Here is a 19,689-nt window from a genome sequence, read left to right as displayed (position 1 = left end):
TAATGAAAGGGAACAGTGCCCCCTGCTGTGCTGATGGTGTAACAACCGAGTGTTTTTGTGGGGGGAAATCATGATAAATGAGGAAAAACCGGAAGTGGTTCAAGTCTTGCCAGCACTTCTCTCCGATGTCTTTTACGGTTTAATTGATTGTGTTGCTGTGATTTGTATTTGCAGAGGTGTGTGTGGAGCTTCGTCTGTCACTCATTCATCGCAGGTCTTCAGGCTGAACTTTGCTAACACTGACCGGCAGACAGCGGGTTCTGCAACGTGCTCCCTGAAGTTTCATATTGAAAAACTGCGAGGTGTGCAGCAGGGAGCTTTACCGTTATATGTTACCGATGTTATGGTCTTATTTTTAATCATTAACTTGTTTTATGTTCCAGATGGCTTCTGCGTGGCAAAGTGCCCTGTCCCTGCACCAGAGCATAGTAGACAATGGAGGTATGAGGATTTGTGTTATCTAAAAGCTACAGTTAATTTTTCTCTGGGTTTCCAGCAAACGAAAATAATTTCTCTAAGTTGTCGAAGAGATTCCCAGTTTACACAACAAGGCTGTCTCTATACGTGCGTGTGAGTGCGCGTGTGTTGCAGATGCTCAGCTTGTCTTCACAATGACTTCTTTGTGGCATGTTACATGACAATCCCACTTTTTAAACGTCATTATCTTGTAGCTTGTAACTCCTGTATGTTGTGGACAAACAGGAATAGGATTGACAGGGATTATAATGTATTGTCAGATGAATACTCCCTCCAATGTTCCTCAATTGCTAATTTATAAATGTGTCACTTTGAAAAGAATATACACACAACAGGTTCTCTGAGCTCAATTCAAACAAGACAAACCTGTACAAAACTGGCTTTCCTGTACAGATTAAAGGGGCCCCATTATGCTAGGCAGGTTCATGTTTGTATTTTGTGCTTCTATTGTGACTTGTTGACATTCTGTATGTCCTCTTTTCACATTCTGTCTGCTTAGAGATGTCCCGCCCCTTAGTTTATCATGTAGAATATATTTGAGTACTAGCAAATAGAAGCATGGGTGTTACATAGTGATGTCATTATTTCCCGGAAGTGAACAAAGGAGTCCAATGGAGGCGTTTTAAGGGGGGGGGGGGAGAGAACTTAGATATATTAACCTTTGCAGACCATTTACATGCACACAAACATTATAACACACTACAGGAAAGGAAACAAATCCCAAAAAGCATTATAGGCCTTATTTATTTATTTGCTAAATGGTCCTTTCTTGTGTTTTAGACAAGAGGACAGACCTGTGGCTGCTGGTCTACTCCCCGGTCCCCGTGGCCATCATCTTCCTGCTGTACCTGTGTCTGGTGTGGGCCGGCCCTCGTCTAATGAAACACAGAGAGCCCTTCGACCTCAAAGGCATCCTCATCGTCTACAACTTCTCCATGGTCGGCCTGTCGGGATACATGTTCTGTGAGGTGCGTTTAGGGCAATCATGAGCACAGTGGTGATGGAAAATACATTTCTGTTCTTTGATATAAAGGGTGATCCTGCTAGTGTTTCATGTGAAGTTATAGTATGAATATTTCCCAGTTCCTGGTCACATCCTGGCTCTCGAACTACAGCTACCTCTGCCAGCCGGTAGATTACAGCAACAGCCCTCTGGCAGTGAGGGTAAGGAAGTGTCTCCATACACACATTCACTCATTTTAATGTGTACGCAGAAGTTTAATCTTTCAAAATCTACATATGGAACATCATTTACAGAAACCAAATTCTACTAGACAGCTGACTTTTGTTCAATTTGAAAGATAAAACATGCATTTACCTTTTTCTCAAAGTTAAACATATCGCACCTGTCTCCATTGTTTCCTTCCTCCAGATGGCCAAAGTGTGCTGGTGGTTCTTCTTCTCTAAGGTCATAGAGCTCAGTGACACGGTGGGTATTAAAAAAAGGAAGAAGTTTCTGTTATCAATTCAGAAGTCAGAGTTGAAATGATGAAACATCTCATCTCTGTGAGCAGCTCTTCTTCATCCTGAGGAAGAAGAACAGCCAGCTGACCTTCCTCCACATTTACCACCACGCTACCATGGTCTTCAACTGGTGGTCCGGAGTCAAGTATTTGGCTGGAGGACAATGTAAGTCAACAGCTGTAAATAAATATATAAACAGATATTTGTATGACTTGGTGAAGGGACATTTTAAAGAGCAGTAGTGATATTCTATATTGGTATTATAATTACAATTCTAATGAAAAGATACAAACTTAAAAAAGCATTAAATATGTAATGAAGCCAAATCCTGTTATATCTTATTCTACTGTTTTGTGTATAAAAACACATACATGAGCCATCCTGTTGCCCTGGGTGTCATATTCCTGTATAAGCATTGTAGTCTACTTTGAATCAATCCCACATTACCTGTGACGGATAGCCGTAAATGTGTATTATTCCACAGGCAATCAGAAAATATTTAACACAAAATAATTTCTCTGACTCCTAAAGATTATTATTTATGTTCTGTCTGGTCTATTGTATAGATGATTTTACCATGGTGTATATTAAAAGCTCAATTAATGGAGCCGATTACTGAAAGTAATATAGAGCTACAATAAGTATAATGATACAGGGGTTACGGTTCAACATATTGCAATAAACTGCAATACTGCAAGCACATTTTAAAAATAAAATAATCTGAAGTACACACTTGCTTAAAATCTGAGTAAAACACTATTATAAATTCATAACAGTTACCACAGATCCTGTAACATCCAACATCCTGTATATTTCTTTCTGCAATCTGAGCCACTGTCTGCTACATGTCTTTGCATCCAAACCGTTTTGGACTTTTTTTTTATCCAAGAGGTATCTCAAAACACAACATGATACAAAATGAATTTATATTTACTTCCATCCCACACTGTCTAATGCTCTATACATAAACGGTAACCTTTGTATCTTATTGCATCTTTCTACGCGTGTCAGCTGCCTGTCATAAACATTCTTAACATACCTAACTTAATTGCTTGTCGGATCATTTCTCTATAAATTTGAAACATTTGTACTGACTAAAATGAATGAATGAAACCCATTTCTTACTGCCGCTCTGAATGCATCCCTGTTTCCCCCCGCAGCGTTCTTCATCGGCCTGGTCAACACCTTCGTCCACGTGGTGATGTACTCTTACTACGGCCTGGCTGCCATCGGCCCTCACATGCAGAAGTACCTGTGGTGGAAGAGACACCTGACGTCTCTGCAGCTCGTGAGTAATCTCTGATCTGAATGAGAGGAATGTGTTTGAGCTAATCTGATCTGAACTTTTCCCCTCCAACAGGTGCAGTTCGTGCTGTTCCTCCTGCACACCGGCTACAACCTGTTCGCAGACTGCGACTTCCCCGACTCGATGAACATGGTGGTGTTCGGCTACTGCGTCTCCCTCATGATCCTCTTCAGTAACTTCTATTATCAGAGCTACCTCAGCAAGAAGAAGCAGAAATGAGACGCAGTGGTGAGGTATTGTAAGGATGTTTATCCTGTGTCTGCAATACTCACTTATCTCCACTAGACAGAACAACATACTGACATTTTTCCTCATGGTGCTCACAATTGTATTTCTTTTGAGAAATGACTGACATTGAAATGATTGCTTCAAACTAAATATACACTTGAGAATACAGTAGGTTGGTTTCTTCGCACTGTTGAAGAAATAAAGAGAGATGGATAGTTAAGCTATACGGTCACACTTGATCGTTTACTTTATACCGACAACTAATGTGAAGCATTCGTGCATTTTGTATGTGTTTTCTATACATTTCCAACAGGACTAGTGTGAAGTCAAGTATATAGACCTGTGCATGTTTAATTTACTTCATTTTGGGCCAGTGTTTACAGTGGAGGTCAGTGGATGTGTCTATAACTTGAATTCCTGCATTTTGAATGTTTTCTGTCATGGTCCCAGTTCTGTTCTGCTCTCAAAGTGTACTGAAGTGTCATGTGACATGGTTAAGCTGTATTTGAGGCAAATAATGGGGGACTGCTCTATTGTAATAAATTCAACAATATAACATTGCTATTTTAACATTTTTCTTGGTTACTCATAATAAGTTGTTTTATGCTAATTCAGTCACTAAAAACACCTTGCTGAGGCAGTGGTTTGTATTACTTTGTTAAACCGGCTGCATCCCATTACGAGCAAAAAGCATCAAATACGTGGCAACATACATTGTTTTTCTCAAGTAATGCTTATGATATTTTTTTAAATATCATATTCTTTGGGTCACTTTGCAACATCTGAAAAGAGACGACAGATCATAAAAGGCCTCTTGGCTAACCGGCGCAATTGAAGCATTTTTTTTTAATGTGCACTGTACCTGTCGACTAAAATAATAAATGAGCACAATTCGAACAGCCTTTTTTTAATATAACATATTTATTTAATTTGAGAAGAGACGATGCAGATTCATTAACATGAGCGCTCGTGTCCATCATGTGATTGTGCCAGATTTAGCCAAACAGGCTAATTTTCATATGCAGTCTCTGGCAGGTTGATAGCATCAAAAGAAACATTCAAGAGCACAAGCATGAGCAGGAATAAAACACACGAGCACACTTGACTCGCGGTTGCACATACAAAGCACATATGCCCGATTATAACTTCACAAGCATTTGGAGAGCAAGACACTTAACCAGGTTAATAAGTAACTGCAATAACACCATAAATGTGATATTTCAGATCTCCTCCTGATCAAAGATTAACAAACTCTGCAATGACAACTGCGTGTTGATTGAGGAAGTATCAGAGCTGAAATATGTCCACAAGTCATGTGACCACTTTTAAATGTGTCTTTATATGGAGCAATGACACACTTTGAAATGACTGCTGTAAATAACTGTACAAAGTATAATGCAGTAGGCTGGATTCTTCACATTATTGCAGAGCTGAGGAGAACCAGAAAAGAGACTCCTCCCAAACAACAAAATACAGAAATGCAAATACTTTCTTTTCCACAGCTATAATAAGATTGCGTTGTGAGATTATTTTATACATTTCAGTTGCGTGATTTTAAATGTCGCCTGCCTCCTCCCCATCCATCCACCTCCTTTCATCATATCCAGTGCCAGGAGAGTTAATCCAAAAACCTCATCACATCTCATCAAATCCAGAAATCCAGATATTCAGCATCATCACCAGTGTCTAGAGCCCGGGGGGTTCCCTATATGCTCACGGCTGCACCCCCCCCCCCCCCCCTTAGATACGATTTCAGGATCGGGGTCTAATCGCCAAAGACAGAAGACAAAGACATTTATCAGAGACACGAGGAGAGCTGGAGCTTTGATGGCAAACACTGACGGTATATTTGGAGCTTCGGCCTCTGACAGAGAGTTGCCCGGTCATACACTGGTAACATCAACAACATGCTAGGGCAGCCCCTCCTTATGGGAGATAACGGGCTGCTCAAGGCTGGTCAGCTGCGTCAGAGGGCGAAAGATGACATGCAGGGGAAATTATTCCCCATGCGTTGGCTTCAAAAGAGACAAACATGTCTATGATGTACAGAGGTGAGATGTTTTGTTATTATAATCTTTTTGTTGCATTTTGTATTATTATTATTATTATTATTATTATCATGTATTGCCCAGGGTGCAGTCACAACAGTTCGGTTTTTAGTATAGTACAAAAGAGGTATTTGTTTTTTACTGCATAGCCTACTATAGGCTACTGGTACTTTAAAAAAAATTCTTATTAAGTGTATACTTTTACTTTTTCTAATTCACTATTATGACAATAATAATAGTTATTTTTGTAATTATTCTAACTATCATTATAATTTGTGTTTTTTATTTATTTTTTGTATTTTATTATTATTCTTTTTTTTTAATGGCCAAGTTGCAGTCGAAACAGTTGTTTATTCAGGCTGGTGGACAAGAGGGTTGTTGTTTGTTTGTTATATAATAAGTGTATTAATATGCATGATATAATCAACTGCGATGCAACAAATGCAAAGTGAAATCCCCAAACGGAAAGTGGGTCAGTTATCTGCGGGAAACAGCGCCACCTGCTGTGTGGCAACCATAACAACAGAATGAACTCGTGAAAGAAAAAAAAACCGAAGCGGAGACAATCAGGAAGTGATTCAAATCGGCTTCGTACTTTTTTCCACTCTTGCATTTGGAACTAGGCGCGTGCTGCGAGTTTCTGTCGGATCAGTTCGGACTCTCCGCGTGTTTCTGGGGCCGGAGCTCGCTCAAACTCTCTCCATTCATTGAGAGCGGGAAGACATCTGGATCTGCTGCTGCGCCTGGAGCTGAAGTTTGCCGACTCTTATCCTCCATAAAGTGACATCAGGTGGTCCCTCCATTCCGCCGGTTTAACGCCCCGTTGCAAGGTGTGTATCCGCAGTGAGTGGATGTGTGTTTAAATGCTTCAGATCGGGGTGTTTTTGAAATGTTTTGTAACGATTTACTTTATTTTGGAGTATAGATGGCCTCTGCGTGGCAAAGCGTCCTGTCTGTTCACCAGAAGATGGTGGAACATGGAGGTATGTAGTGATATCTTTTCCCACATAAAGACTACAGTTCAGTAAAAACAACGTGTGTGTGTGTGTGTGTGTGTGTGTGTGTGTGTGTGTGTGTGTGTGTGTGTGTGTGTGTGTGTGTGTGTGTGTGTGTGTGTGTGTGTGTGTGTGTGTGTGTGTGTGTGTGTGTGTGTGTGTGTGTGTGTGTGTGTGTGTGTGTGTGTGTGTGTGTGTGTGTGTGTGTGTGTGTGTGTGTGTGTGTGTGTGTTTGGAGCTGCAAATGTGTTTCCCTGTTTGTCCTCACAATGACTGCTTTGTGGCTTGTCACACGGTTAGCCACCAAGACCAAGCCTGTTTTTACGTTTCCAGTTTGCTTTATCAGATTTTGGTTCACACACACACACACACACACACACACACACACACACACACACACACACACACACACACACACACACACACACACACACACACACACACACACACACACACACACACACACACACACACACACACACACACACACACACACACACAGAAACTAAAATAAATCAATGCAGCTCTCACAACTTGTAACTATAATCAGACATGTGTCCAGTAGTATTGTATATCTTGATATTTTGACTTGGTTAACATGACCATACACACAACTGGTCATCTGAGTTGAGAAAGACACACTTCCTGTGCAGATGATGTAAAAATCAGTACTGGAATTTGGTCAAATTATAAGGCAGCTCCTGAAACCTCAATAATAGTTCTGTAACTCTTGCTAGAAGTGTATCCTGTGATATATGTATTTGAAATAGTGGTCAATATGTGTGAATACTAGTCTACCTGAGCAGGTGGCACCTTGTATAGCTGCCTCTGAATGAATGGGCGAGTTGTTTAAGGGAAAGCGATTGGCGGGGTTGTAAAGACTGTAAAAGCACTGTAAAAATGGACGCCCATTTACCATGTTCCAGATAAGCGTACGGATGCGTGGCTGCTGGTCTACTCCCCGGTCCCCGTGGCCATCATCTTCCTGCTGTACCTGTGTGTGGTGTGGGCCGGCCCCCGTCTGATGAAACACAGAGAGCCCCTCGACCTCAAAGGCATCCTCATCGTCTACAACTTCTCCATGGTCGGCCTGTCGGGATACATGTTCTATGAGGTGCGTTTGACCCGCGTTGTGTACGGTTTTAGAAAATAAACCAGGTCGCTCATGGGGAAAGAGATCATGGAAAATAAACGTCTGTTCTTTGATATAAATGGTGATCTTAGTGTTTAATGTGAAGTTATTGTATGGATATATGGATAAACCAGGCCACTCCTGATCATGGAAACAGTGGAAATGTCTGTTAGATAATATATCTGGTGTTGAATGTCATTTAATGTTGTGAATATTTCCCAGTTCCTGGTCACTTCCTGGCTCTCGAACTACAGCTACCTCTGTCAGCCGGTAGATTACAGCAACAGCCCGCTGGCAGTGAGGGTAAGGAAGGTTCTAATGTACACATTCACTCATTTTAATGTGTACGCACACGTTTAATGTTTCACAATCTACGAGTGGAACGTCCTTTATAGTAAGATAATCCTACAGTGTGAATAATGAGTTAAACTCACCTATCTCTGTTGTTTCCTTCCTCCAGATGGCCAGAGCCTGCTGGTGGTTCTTCTTCTCAAAGGTCATAGAGCTCAGTGACACGGTGCGTATTTAAATCACATATTTAGTATCGTATCAGAAGTAAAATAAAGAATTGAAATGACTCAAATTCTCCATCTTTGAGCAGCTCTTCTTCATCCTGAGGAAGAAGAACCGGCAGCTGACGTTCCTCCACACTTTCCACCACGGACCCCTGATGTTCAACTGGTGGGCGGGAATCAAGTTTGTGGCTGGAGGACAATGTAAGTCAACTTTTTTTATTCATTTACTGTCAATGACATTTACAAAACACTTGACCTTTTGGATGTGGATGGATCTGGTGATATTCTATATGTTACTTACCATCAAACAAAGCCACAAAAAGACCAACACCAACAAGAAATGATCCTTTAACAAGCATTAGCCTTAAAACCGTACCTAAATGTGTCGAAACAACACTTTAAATGTTGCTATTCAAGGCCTAAAAATGTGTTAAAATGTCTGATTTTTTTTTACATGAAGGTCAGGTTCTGCCAGGTCTGTATTGTTCAGTGTCTCCTTTAATCTCCGGCCCCCGGGGGCCTCGGAGCTGTTTCCCGTCGTCACTTTGTGTCTGGTTCTGGCAGACTGGTTTCATCGTGGCACATGTAGTTTCGTCACCCTGTGTTAAAGGACATGTGCTGTGACATGCTCTGGCTTTTTAAATGACTTTTTAACGACCATTTTGAGATAATATACTATGGCTCTTTCTTGACCTGCTTCACTACGAGTACTTGTTTTAGTTATTTCTGTGCATTTTTTGAATTTCCGCTCTTGAGGAATGTAAACACCGGCCTAAAACAAAGGAGGCGCTCCTCCCTCTTCCTGCAGCGGTCACTCTCAGGGGGGGGGTGGGGGGGCCGCTGCACTTCAAACAGTCCCACACTCACGTCAAGTGAAGATGACTGTACCGTTGTCCGGTTAATATCTACATTTTGTCACCTGCTAGATACTTTTTTATTATATTTGTTATGAACGACCACTTTCTTTTCTTACTACATACTAATCTGTGACTTTTTTTTAATTATATTTTTATGAATGACTATTATGACTTTTTACTACATCCTATACTGTGAGCTTTTTAATTATATATTCATACTGTGACTTATTTAATTACCTTTTTATGAAATGCAACAAAATATGACTATTTTACTAGATACTAAACTATAACTTTTTTATTACGTACTATACTATGACCTTTTAACTATTTCTTATTAAAATACTTTTTACAATGACTTTTTTACTACATACTATACCGAAACCTTTTAAAATAATATCTTTTTAATTTACTACTATATACTAAGATTTTTTTTTTTACTACATGCGTACTGTGACTTTTTTTTATTATATGTCTTTGTATTAAATATTACTTTTTATACTCAACTGTTACTTTTAAAAACTTTTTTTTTATGAATGACTTGTGACACATAGGTATTTAATACTAGATAGACAGATTGATAGTTACATTACATTACATGTTACTTGTTAGACGCTTTTATCCAAAGCGACCTACATACTCAATACTGTGGACAAAACTCAATACTGTGGACAAACCCCGAACCGAACACCAACGCACTAGCCACTGCGCCACACGCCTCCTAGATAGATAGATATATACTTTATTTTTATCCCAAATTGGGAACTTATTGAAATAGATATGAGATGGAATAAGCTCCGCAGGGGGGTATCCTCCTGATAAGATGGACTCCATGCCCTCTGACAGTGTGTCAGCTCTGTCCTGTTGTCCTCTGGAGAGACGGTTTCAGGCCAAATCCACTCTCAGGGTCAAACTAAGACTCAGCTGAGAGACTGTGAAGCCCCGGGCCGTCTGCCTGCATGAGACTAAACAGCTGAGATGCTCCAACTAAACTGAAGGACCATATTGAACATCTATATCCTACACTTTGGCATTTTCACTGCGTAACACACCGTGACAATTAACCGATGCGTTTTATTAAATACTGTATACTATGATCTTTTACTACATACTATACTGTGACATTTTTAATTATATTTGTTTATTATGACTTTTTTTCCCGACAAACTACAGTAAAATCAGTACTTCTGTATATACTATGATTTCCTTTTTTTTAACAACAAACAATACTGTGACTTTTATCATTTTGAATGCAATACTTCCGAGGGGTGGTTCCGAGGGAAAATCCAGTTTGAAGAAGTGTGTCTTTGAGCGCTTGTTTGGAGGGTGATAGGGTGGTTGATGGTCTGATGTGTATCAGGAGGGGGTTCCAGAGGGACGATGCACCCCAGGTCCAGGCTTAGTCCTTTAGGGGTCTTTAGGGTGTTTGCATCTGAGGTGGATGAGGTCAGAGAGCTAGGGAGGGGCCAGGTTGTTTAGGGCTTTGAAGGTGGTGAGTGATATTACATTTTTATGACCTACTGAACAAAGGCTTTTGAATATCTTTTTTATATTAGATTCATAACTTTTTAAGAATATATTACATTTGTGACGCACTATACTATTACATTTTTAAATATGCCTTTTCTATGGCATACTTTAGTATTACGTTTTATATAAAAAATATGCACCGGAATTTTTATAATAATAATAATTATATTATAATAATTATATGTATAGCACCTTTCATGCACAAAGCAGCCCAAAGTGCTTTACATAAAACATAACGACAATATTAAAATAATATTAACATTAATACACAACAAGATAAAACATCTACAGTGGAAATATGTTAAAAATAAATAAAAATGTAAAATCAAAGCAAAACAGGAAAAATACTATAAAACATGAACAGTGATACTAGAGAGAATTGAAGGTTAACCCAAATTAAAAGCCATATTAAAAGATAGGTTTTTAGTTTGCTTTTAAACATTTCAATGGTGTTTGCTGTCCTAAGATAATAAATTATTCATCCTTTACTGTCACTTTTTTACGAATGTTTTTTTACACACTGACTTTTTAATGTAATATTTATTATCATTTTTTTAAGGTTTTTTTTCAATATACTACACTTTATTTTTTTTAGAACTTTTTGTGACTTACTAAATTGTGATCTTTTTTTATGATGCGTTTGCACGTCATATGTTATGACTGTGACATATCAAACTATGACTTCACATTCCTTTGTTATCTGCTCTACAGGGTTAGCCAACACGAGGCTGGGCTCTTACTCAGAGTATTTAAATTCTTTGTTCTACGCTGTTGTACTAGAAATTGTTGGAAACTCATCCCCAGAATCAGAAACAGGTTTATTGCCACATATTAAGAATTTGCTGTGGTGTAAGAAAACGTTTCTTACATCTCTTACAATAGCCATCAGTTCAAAAAGTGTCTACATGGACACAGAAAGAGGAATACGTTGTAGAAAGCAGCAACAAGTAGTACCATTAAAGAGAATATGTTCATAACATGTAAATACCAAATATTAATATACAACAAATATAATTAAAAGTGGAGGTAGCTTTGAACAGAAATTGGCAAAATATTCTGAGGGTTGTGCGGGGTAGCCTACTCATTATTAAAATGAACAAGATTACTGTTACTTTGTCCTACATAGACATTATATTATATTTTAAAAACTGAAAAATAGTCACCAACAAATACATTTTTCCGCTCATGATTGAGAAACAAAGGCCAAAAACCACAGTTACAATATGTTGAATTCACAAGTTATCTAGAAACGATATACATGCAATCTAACGGACACATATACGATAGACATGATTCTGCGATTTTTATGGGATTTGTAAAATATAAAATTACTACCAACAATAGTAATACACCTCAAACTATGGGTTGTGTCGACGGGAACGCCCTCAGCTTTACACTTCAATAAGGAATGCTGATGCATATATAATTATTCCTTATTCCAAAGAAATCAGTCATTCAGGTTTAACCCAGGAGCTTAAGACGGAAGGAGGGAGAGGCGTTTCCTCCACCCACTGCGGGGGTCTGAGGGTGTCCATGGTGTACATTGTAAAGCCCCCGGAGGCAAATTCATAATGGATGATTTAAAATAGATTTTTAATGCGTTTATAATATTGTTTAAAATGGAAATGAACAAAAAGAGACTGACACAAAAAATACCTTTTTTTTATGAATATAAAGGAACAAAGTTATTTCTCTAGTTCCTTTTAAGATAATTTATGTTCCATCCATCCCAGTGTTCAAATGCTATCTGATCCCTTGCATAGATGTGTCTCATTATCAAGTTAGTTATACTGTGTTAACAATGGGACTGAAGTATACTCTTGAGCCAAATGTAACTCTAACAAAAGATCTTGGCAACCTTTGGTTAGAAAGAAAGGTGCAACATAACACTGTTTCCTCACAATGTTAAAACTTGTGCCGGTAGATTCTTAATTGACTCACAGATCGTATACACGTGTTTGCCAATCCTTTATTTCAGGGCACAGCTTTTCTCGATACACGTATTTTCAAACTCACGTACAGTACACAAAACACATGCAGATGTCCTTAGAATTAGACAAATGTTGGATTACTTTGGATTACATTTCAGTATGGTTTTATACAAAAAACTAAATAAATAAGGAACAACTATTTAGAGTTATTATAAGTGGCAACATGTAATCCTTCAACAGATGTTCTAATGGTTGCCTTTACCTTTAACCACCTGGGAATAAACAAAAACATGATCATTTTCTTTGCAAAAAATGACACTTACATTTTATTAAGCCGACGCTTTTTTCCAAAGTGACTTAAAACAATTGCAAGTAACCATAAAAATACAAACAGCAAGAAACATGCAGGTGTAAAGGGGCATATTATACTCATGTTTAGGTTCATATTTGTATTTAGTGTCTCTACTGTGACATGTCTCCATGCTTTAATGTTCAAAAAGCTCTTTATTTTTCTCATACTGCCTGTACTCCTCTTTTCACCCTCTGTCTGAAACCAGAGCCCAGTCTGCTCTGATTGGTTAGCTGGCCGGCTCTGTTGTGATTGGTCAACCTCTACAATGTGTTGTAGCGCCAGCCAATAGATGTGCGAGTGTTACAAATTGATGTCCCTATGTTCCTGAAGTAAAAAGAAAAAGAGTCCAATGGAGGACTTAAGGCAGGTGGAAGTGGGAGAGAAACTCACTCTTGAGGGAACTTCTGGATTTTAGCCTTTGCAGACCATTTACATGCATCCTATACAAAACACTACAGGGGAGGGGAAACCCCAAAAAGCACAACAGGGCCACTTTTAGTAAAGGATTTGAGTTCTTCTTCCAACACTGGTCTTCAGTCTGCAGAGGATGTGTAGACTTCCTGTTGTCCTTTAACTGTTATACCTCCAGGCCTCTCTGTTTGGGATTCCCTGACTTAAGCTTTCCTTTCTCTACATGTTTTTATTCCCCGCAGCATTCTTCATCGGCCTGCTGAACACCTTTGTCCACGTGGTGATGTACTCTTACTACGGCCTAGCTGCCATCGGCCCTCACATGCAGAAGTACCTGTGGTGGAAGAAATACCTGACGTCTCTGCAGCTCGTGAGTAATCTCTGATCTGAATGAGAGGAATGTGACTGCTCTGACGAAGTTTGTGAACTAATCCGATCTGAACTTTACCCCACTTACAGGTGCAGTTTGTGCTGTTCCTCCTGCACTCAGGCTACAACCTGTTTGCAGACTGCGACTTCCCCGACTCGATGAACGCGTTGGTATTCGTCTACTGCGTCTCCCTCATGATCCTGTTCCTTAATTTCTATTATCAGAGCTATCATAACAAGAGGAAGCAGAAATAAGAAGTGTAAGACACTGAGGCTTCATGAGCGCAGCTGACTTTTTTTATTGTCAGCTTGAGGGATGTTTTCCTGCCTGCAGTACTCACTAGCGTCCACTAGAGGGAGCAACACGCCCACAGTCTGAGTGTTTTTGTCATGGTGCTCGTTATCAAAGGTCAGACTTGAACATTGTATATTTGCCAGACGTGTACAACTAAATGTGGTTTGAATTTTTGTTTTTGATATTGTCAATTATATGTTAAAAAAGATAAATGTCACGTGATCATTCAATTATTTATTCCTTAAATTGAGAAATGACAAACATTCAAATGATTGCTGTAAACAAACTGTACATTTTATACATATAATAATAATAAAGTAGGGGGTTTTTCTTCTGCATTATTGCAGATTTAATGAGTTCAAACCCTCCTGCAGAGATAAATCAAAAAAAGCAAAACACTTAACGACAAAATACAAACAAGTTTTTTTCCCACTGCTTAAAACACGGCAACATTTATATATATTCTAATGTACACTTCAGTCTGAGACAGATTGAAGGATGTAGATTAGAGAGCAAACACATGAAGAGGAGGGAGAGGACTTCAGTTGCTTTGTTGTGTTCGAAGTTAATATAATTACGCTGAAAACCCTGTTTGTGTACATGAGTTCTAGATGTGATTTAAGAATCGAAGAAATAAAGCATTTTGTTCTGTAATCGACTGAAGGGCACATTTTAATTTTGTACATCTTGATTTTTAAGCTTCTTTGACTTTGCTAATAAAAGGACAGTTCTGTGTTACTTCTTTGACTTGTGTCATTCATACATTGGAAGAGCAAGACGCTGATCTTTGTTGTAAAATATATGATTACTGGAGAATCTGTCATGCTAAAATGATTCACTTGGGACAAGGAAACTATTGTTTGGTTAAACTCGTCACAACTGGAAGGAATATGCAACCTGTGACATGACGTCCTTGTTTAAAGGGTCACAAATCATAAAGGAAGGGAAACTATTTTGAGCCATTTTTCATCATTTAATTACTTCAGGTGAGAAGTTAATGACATCCTGCTGGTTACACATCCATCTGCAGCGTGGGATAGATCAAGGTATACATTGTTTAGATATTCAGAATGACCCATATCTTAGTATGTTTAAAAAAAGAGGAAGTGGAGAAGAGGGATCCAGCTGTGAGGACGAAGGAGTGTGTGGCGATGAAGCGTTTCTGCTCTAAGTCTCTGAGTAGACGGAGGACATGTGGCTCAGGCTGCGGTCGAAGTTTCCCACCTGGAAGAAAATGTTTTCCTCGGGGCTGGAGGAGAACTGACATCCTGCGCCGCCCTGGAGCTCCTGGGTCAGGTTGAAGCCTGAAGAAAGGAGATTAAGAGTAGTTTAACATTTGTATGAAAAGTATTCCGGCGACCTTTATGATAGGGTACATTGTCCTGACCTGCAGTGCCGGTGTTGCCGGTGTTCATGTGGAAGCCGTTGTGCTGATGGGAGTTGTAGTTTTGAGAGTCCGCGGGGACGTGGACGCCTCCGACCGTCTGCTCCATCCTGTACGAGTCCCCAAAATGGAAGCAGCTCTGAAAGCTGCCCTGGTATTCTAGGAAATGAGATGTGGCACATTGAAAACCTCACTTTCTGTCACAAGAATGTTATCAAAGTCATAAGAATGCAACCAAAAACAAGTGATAGGATGACTTCAAAAAAGCAAAGTAAAGTATAACATAGATAAGTCATAGTATAATATATTAGCAATGAATACCTAAACGCACTAAGGTGGTAAAAACAAGACAAGTCAATTAAACATGCTAACCAGTCGACCTCGTTGCCTTCATAAGAGCATGATTATAAAATACATTTAAAGTCGTAATGTATGGCATAAGAAATTCCACTAAAATGTCTTTTAAAAAGTCTCAATGAAGTACGTCTCAAAATTGTCATAACTTCATGAAGCGGCTATGCCTTGACAGCGTGTCCCATAAATGTCTCAAAAATATTAAAAGTCATTAAAACCAAAGTATAGCACATCCAGCAAAGTCATAATACATGTCATATACAAAGTCATAGTATAGCATGTCAATGTGATCAAATGTGATGGTATAGTAAGTCATAGGACCTTGAATATCAAAAACTGCATTTGAGCCATTTAAAGCCTCCGCAGGGACGCTGGGAGTGAAACAGGACTCAGAGCTGACGGACCGCCACCAGCGGGCGATGCTTTCTATAATCAGTCAGCATCCGCTCCATCTGGATGAAACTAAACGTTGATCTCAAATTATGACAATGCTATATTTGTGCTCGTGCTCGCAGCGCCAGCCCATAGTAAGTCCCATCGTCTCCGAGAGGACCGCAGGAGGCTCCATAATGGGGAGGCAGCTCTGCCTGGAGCGCTTTTACGCAACTCTGTGACCGCAGTGTGGTTTCAAAGACGTCCATGTGTAGATCTTTACAGGGAAAACAGTGTTTAAGGCATTAGGAAAAAGGTTCTGGAGTGACAGCTGAGCCGGCCATGTTGGGGCGCTGAGAGACAGCTGAAGACATGAGCCAGCGTTTTGTTGGCTAATTCAGCTCGGGGAAAAGGCTTCCGGCATGTGGTTTCCTCCACTCTGCCTCTACGACTGTAATCTGCCTCTGTCCTGAAAACACTCAGACGGAGCAGCGAGAGACAACTTCCTCTCCTCGGGACTTTCATGTGGCTGCAGCAAGTGTTTGAAAAAGGACACAGGGGTGTTCTCATGTATATCCAAGTGATCTGGCACTAAGGAAGTTATATAAGAGCGGTACTCGGCTACATGTTACAGGGGAACATTTCAGGATATTAAATTGAAACGGCAGTGAATATTTTCGCATCGAAGCCAAAACATATTTCCTGAAACAGGTTCCTTTCAGACAGATGTCTCAGTCTTACCGTCGTTGGCAGGCTGATGGTGGTGATAGTGAGAGTAGGGCTTGTGGTGAGGGTGGAGGTGCTGTTTCTCCAGAGGAGGAGGAGGCGTCCCTGTTGCCTTCATCCCTGGAGACAGGAGGGGACCCGACACCCTGCAGGACACACAGAGAGGGACGGATATATTAAAACATTCAATCCTTTCCGCTGATCACATCATCTGACAAGAAGAAGAAGAAAAAGGATGAGGAGGAAAAGAAGGATCAGAATTAGAAGTAGAATTAGTAGAAGTAGAAGATGACACATCCCAGGCTGTGGAAACTCAGCGAAATGTAATCGTCCAAATACCACGTATTATGATCTAAAGTCAACAAACAGCAGAGGATGCACTCAAATGTAACTCACACACACACACACACACACACACACACACACACACACACACACACACACACACACACACACACACACACACACACACACACACACACACACACACACACACACACACACACACACACACACACACACACACACACACACACACACACACACACACACACACACACACACACACACACACACACACACACACACACACAGGTGTTTAGATTCATGATTTTTGAGGAAAAATAAATTCTAAAATTACAAGTTTGTGACTTTTTGAACAATGGGGGTTTCCACATCAGAGTGTTACAAATAAAGGTTTCATTTGATCCAACAATCTAAAAACACAATTGGAGATTCAATTTGAACGTGCAGATTCAAAATCTACTTTTTGCAGCATCTGAAACCAAGTCCTGCATGTTAGATGTATCATCTATCATGAAATGTATACAATGAACATAAGGTTTATTATTTAAAAAAACCAGCACAAGCTTATTAATCAACACAGAATTAATGTTTATTTGAACCATACACAAATGAAAACAGGTTGTATGTATAATGCGCTGTAGAGGAGGATTGTGTTACCTTCGTACAGAGCCAGGCTAGTAGTAACAATAAAGATATTGCTTTGAGATGATGGTGATAGGTTACCCAGGAGCAGCAAACACCATGTCTTCTTTCTGTTCAGACACTTCAATGTTTACTGTGAAATTGAAAAAGTCCCCGATTTAATGACTTAATGTAGCACTTTTGATATTAGCTAATCTAAACATAACTTTGGCTCATACTCAGACTGATGGCCAACAGACCTGCCTTTAAAAACTAAGCAGGTCAATCACCTTCCCAAATATTCAACAGCTACTTACGACCCTCTCATGACAGCACATCAGGAATGCCAACACATAAATTGCTGCCGTGTTACTACGCGCCGCGCTGCTGTGGAGGCATATGGTTTGCAGTAAGCGCTATATGAAGGTGATGACAGAGTGTTTCTGGAGGCGGTGGAGCCCCCAGCTGACGGCTCTCTGCTGGCCTGAGTGGAGCCCAATATATGACCTACTGCTCCGAATGAGGGGCGTCCCACCCGGCACTCCGGAGCTGGCAGTGGCTCTGTGGAGGTCATTCAGTGGAGAGTGGTTTATAAAGGGAAAAGGTAACTGAGGTCAAGAAGCTGCGACATTCACAAGTGGGGTATTTACTGACCTATTTGATGTCATAGAACAAAACGTGAACATCTCTTAAGCTTGTTGGAACTACTGACCTTACTTCAGGCATTAAAAAAAACGCTCAAAAAAAACATTGACTTCGGAACAAGAGGACAGGAAGTGGTAAAAAGCGTATTCATTTCCGGGTTTTAGGACTCATTCCTACACCACTCTATAAAGACTTTACAAAGGTATATTTTGCAGCCAATATTCTTTTACAAATCAAGTAAAAGTATACTGTAACAGTATACTGTAACAGTCATGTTTTATATTGTGCTAATGCTTGTATTTGAAATATCTAAATGATTCCTACCAACAAGGGGGAGACTTTCCAAATCACACATTTCGCACGATTAAGAATTCAGTATTTAGATGACAGGCTTTATGCCTCTGGGAGAAACCGCAGAGTAACACAAAGGTCCTACCTTGAAGGTTTTCACTGCCTTCTGCTCGTTAACATGTTCATCTGGGTATCAAATGTAGGTGCTGCACTTGACCTCCGTGTCCATCTCCACAGAACTGAGGAAGTGTGTGTGGCACCTTGTTAGTCGAGCTGCGGAGAAGCTAGCTGTTAGCGAGCGTAGCTAATCCATGGGTTGGCACCGGCCCAGTGCGTGGCCATGTGTTCCTGCAGAGTGCAGAATACCCCCGGGATCTGCTGTCAGCACAAACTCAGGAAACAGTTATACTGTTCATATTTTTACAAGCTGCCTCTATGTGCAGCTAAAGTGAACCATAAGCTAATCACTGCCAGCTGCGCTGCTCTCGCAAGTATTAGCCTGCTAGCAACTCCGGCTCGAGGAATGAGGGGAATCTTTCATTTGCTACATTAATCTCTCCCTGATATTCATCTTCACTAACCATCCAGCACTTTTTCCAGCCAACCCAAGTCTCCTGTCCTACTGCAATGAGAGAGTGATTCGACCCCTGACCTTTTCCAAGGTACAGATGGAGGGGATTTTAAGGTGAGGGTATCAGATAGATGGACTTCATTTAATAAATATTTAAAAGGTTTGGAGGTTAGGGAGGGTGTGGACAGATATGTAAAATACCCTTGTGTCCCGTCTTCTGTAACAGATGGATGGGATCTTTATTGCTTGAAGAAATGCAACAGAAAGAGGATACAAAATACTTTGAAACCTGGATTGTTTTTTTTCCCTGAAGCCACGCAAGTTCAGACAAAATGACTTGGACGTCGACTGCAACTATTGTCCAGAAATCTTTCTTCAAGTTGATGCTCTCTTGTGTTGTAGAGGAGCTGCCCTCTGAGGCAAGAAACAGGAAGATTCATGAGCAGTTCTGCCCTGCTCCTCGTTCGTCTTCCTTCACCTGAGGCTAACTATCCCACCAGGGAGCAGGGATC

The 19,689-nt window shown here is 40.1% G+C and overlaps 3 protein-coding genes across 6 annotated transcripts in view; 2 read left to right on the top strand and 1 right to left on the bottom strand.

Annotated features, from left to right (window-relative positions):
* Positions 1 to 87: 87 nt before the first annotated feature.
* On the top strand, positions 88 to 4,036 carry LOC117446014 (very long chain fatty acid elongase 4-like). The gene is made up of 8 exons (XM_034082031.1): positions 88 to 302; positions 384 to 441; positions 1,258 to 1,445; positions 1,561 to 1,641; positions 1,850 to 1,906; positions 1,992 to 2,106; positions 3,102 to 3,229; positions 3,302 to 4,036. The coding sequence occupies exons 2-8, from the start codon at positions 384 to 386 to the stop codon at positions 3,464 to 3,466; spliced, it is 792 nt and encodes a 263-aa protein (XP_033937922.1). The 5' UTR covers positions 88 to 302; the 3' UTR covers positions 3,467 to 4,036.
* Positions 4,037 to 5,268: 1,232 nt separating this feature from the next.
* LOC117445450 (very long chain fatty acid elongase 4-like) lies at positions 5,269 to 14,645 on the top strand. 2 transcript variants are annotated; one of them, XM_034081159.2, is made up of 9 exons: positions 5,269 to 5,526; positions 6,147 to 6,353; positions 6,449 to 6,506; positions 7,445 to 7,632; positions 7,873 to 7,953; positions 8,111 to 8,167; positions 8,252 to 8,366; positions 13,486 to 13,613; positions 13,703 to 14,645. In XM_034081159.2, the coding sequence occupies exons 3-9, from the start codon at positions 6,449 to 6,451 to the stop codon at positions 13,865 to 13,867; spliced, it is 792 nt and encodes a 263-aa protein (XP_033937050.1). In that variant the 5' UTR covers positions 5,269 to 5,526; positions 6,147 to 6,353; the 3' UTR covers positions 13,868 to 14,645. The 2 variants fall into 2 exon arrangements, with proteins under 2 accessions (XP_033937050.1, XP_033937049.1); XM_034081158.2 differs by lacking the exon at positions 5,269 to 5,526 and having other exon boundaries at positions 6,081 to 6,353.
* The window catches only part of LOC117445448 (zinc finger protein GLIS1), an 80,385-nt gene continuing 74,512 nt past the window's right edge, over positions 13,817 to 19,689 (bottom strand). For all 3 annotated transcript variants that reach the window (XM_034081155.2, XM_034081156.2, XM_034081157.2), the window contains 3 exons: positions 16,759 to 16,889; positions 15,295 to 15,450; positions 13,817 to 15,211 (listed from right to left, as the gene is read on the bottom strand). In XM_034081155.2, the coding sequence (XP_033937046.1) occupies positions 15,075 to 15,211; positions 15,295 to 15,450; positions 16,759 to 16,889 (424 nt within the window). In that variant the 3' untranslated portion in view covers positions 13,817 to 15,074. The remainder of the gene's footprint in view (positions 15,212 to 15,294; positions 15,451 to 16,758; positions 16,890 to 19,689) is intronic.

This window comes from Pseudochaenichthys georgianus, chromosome 4 (genome assembly GCF_902827115.2).
Source record: "Pseudochaenichthys georgianus chromosome 4, fPseGeo1.2, whole genome shotgun sequence".
NCBI classification, from domain to species: domain Eukaryota; kingdom Metazoa; phylum Chordata; class Actinopteri; order Perciformes; family Channichthyidae; genus Pseudochaenichthys; species Pseudochaenichthys georgianus.
This window is presented reverse-complemented; position numbering and strand designations above follow the sequence as displayed.

What these genes read in the sequence shown, in the direction of transcription:
- LOC117446014 (XM_034082031.1), top strand. Translation starts at nt 384, where the DNA reads ATGGCTTCTGCGTGGCAAAGTGCCCTGTCCCTGCACCAGAGCATAGTA. An exon ending in CGGGATACATGTTCTGTGAG is followed by an intron (nt 1,446 to 1,560) that starts GTGCGTTTAGGG and finishes AATATTTCCCAG; the next exon opens with TTCCTGGTCACATCCTGGCT. An exon ending in ACCTGACGTCTCTGCAGCTC is followed by an intron (nt 3,230 to 3,301) that starts GTGAGTAATCTC and finishes CCCCTCCAACAG; the next exon opens with GTGCAGTTCGTGCTGTTCCT.
- LOC117445450 (XM_034081159.2), top strand. Translation starts at nt 6,449, where the DNA reads ATGGCCTCTGCGTGGCAAAGCGTCCTGTCTGTTCACCAGAAGATGGTG. An exon ending in GAAGATGGTGGAACATGGAG is followed by an intron (nt 6,507 to 7,444) that starts GTATGTAGTGAT and finishes ACCATGTTCCAG; the next exon opens with ATAAGCGTACGGATGCGTGG. An exon ending in ACAGCCCGCTGGCAGTGAGG is followed by an intron (nt 7,954 to 8,110) that starts GTAAGGAAGGTT and finishes TCCTTCCTCCAG; the next exon opens with ATGGCCAGAGCCTGCTGGTG.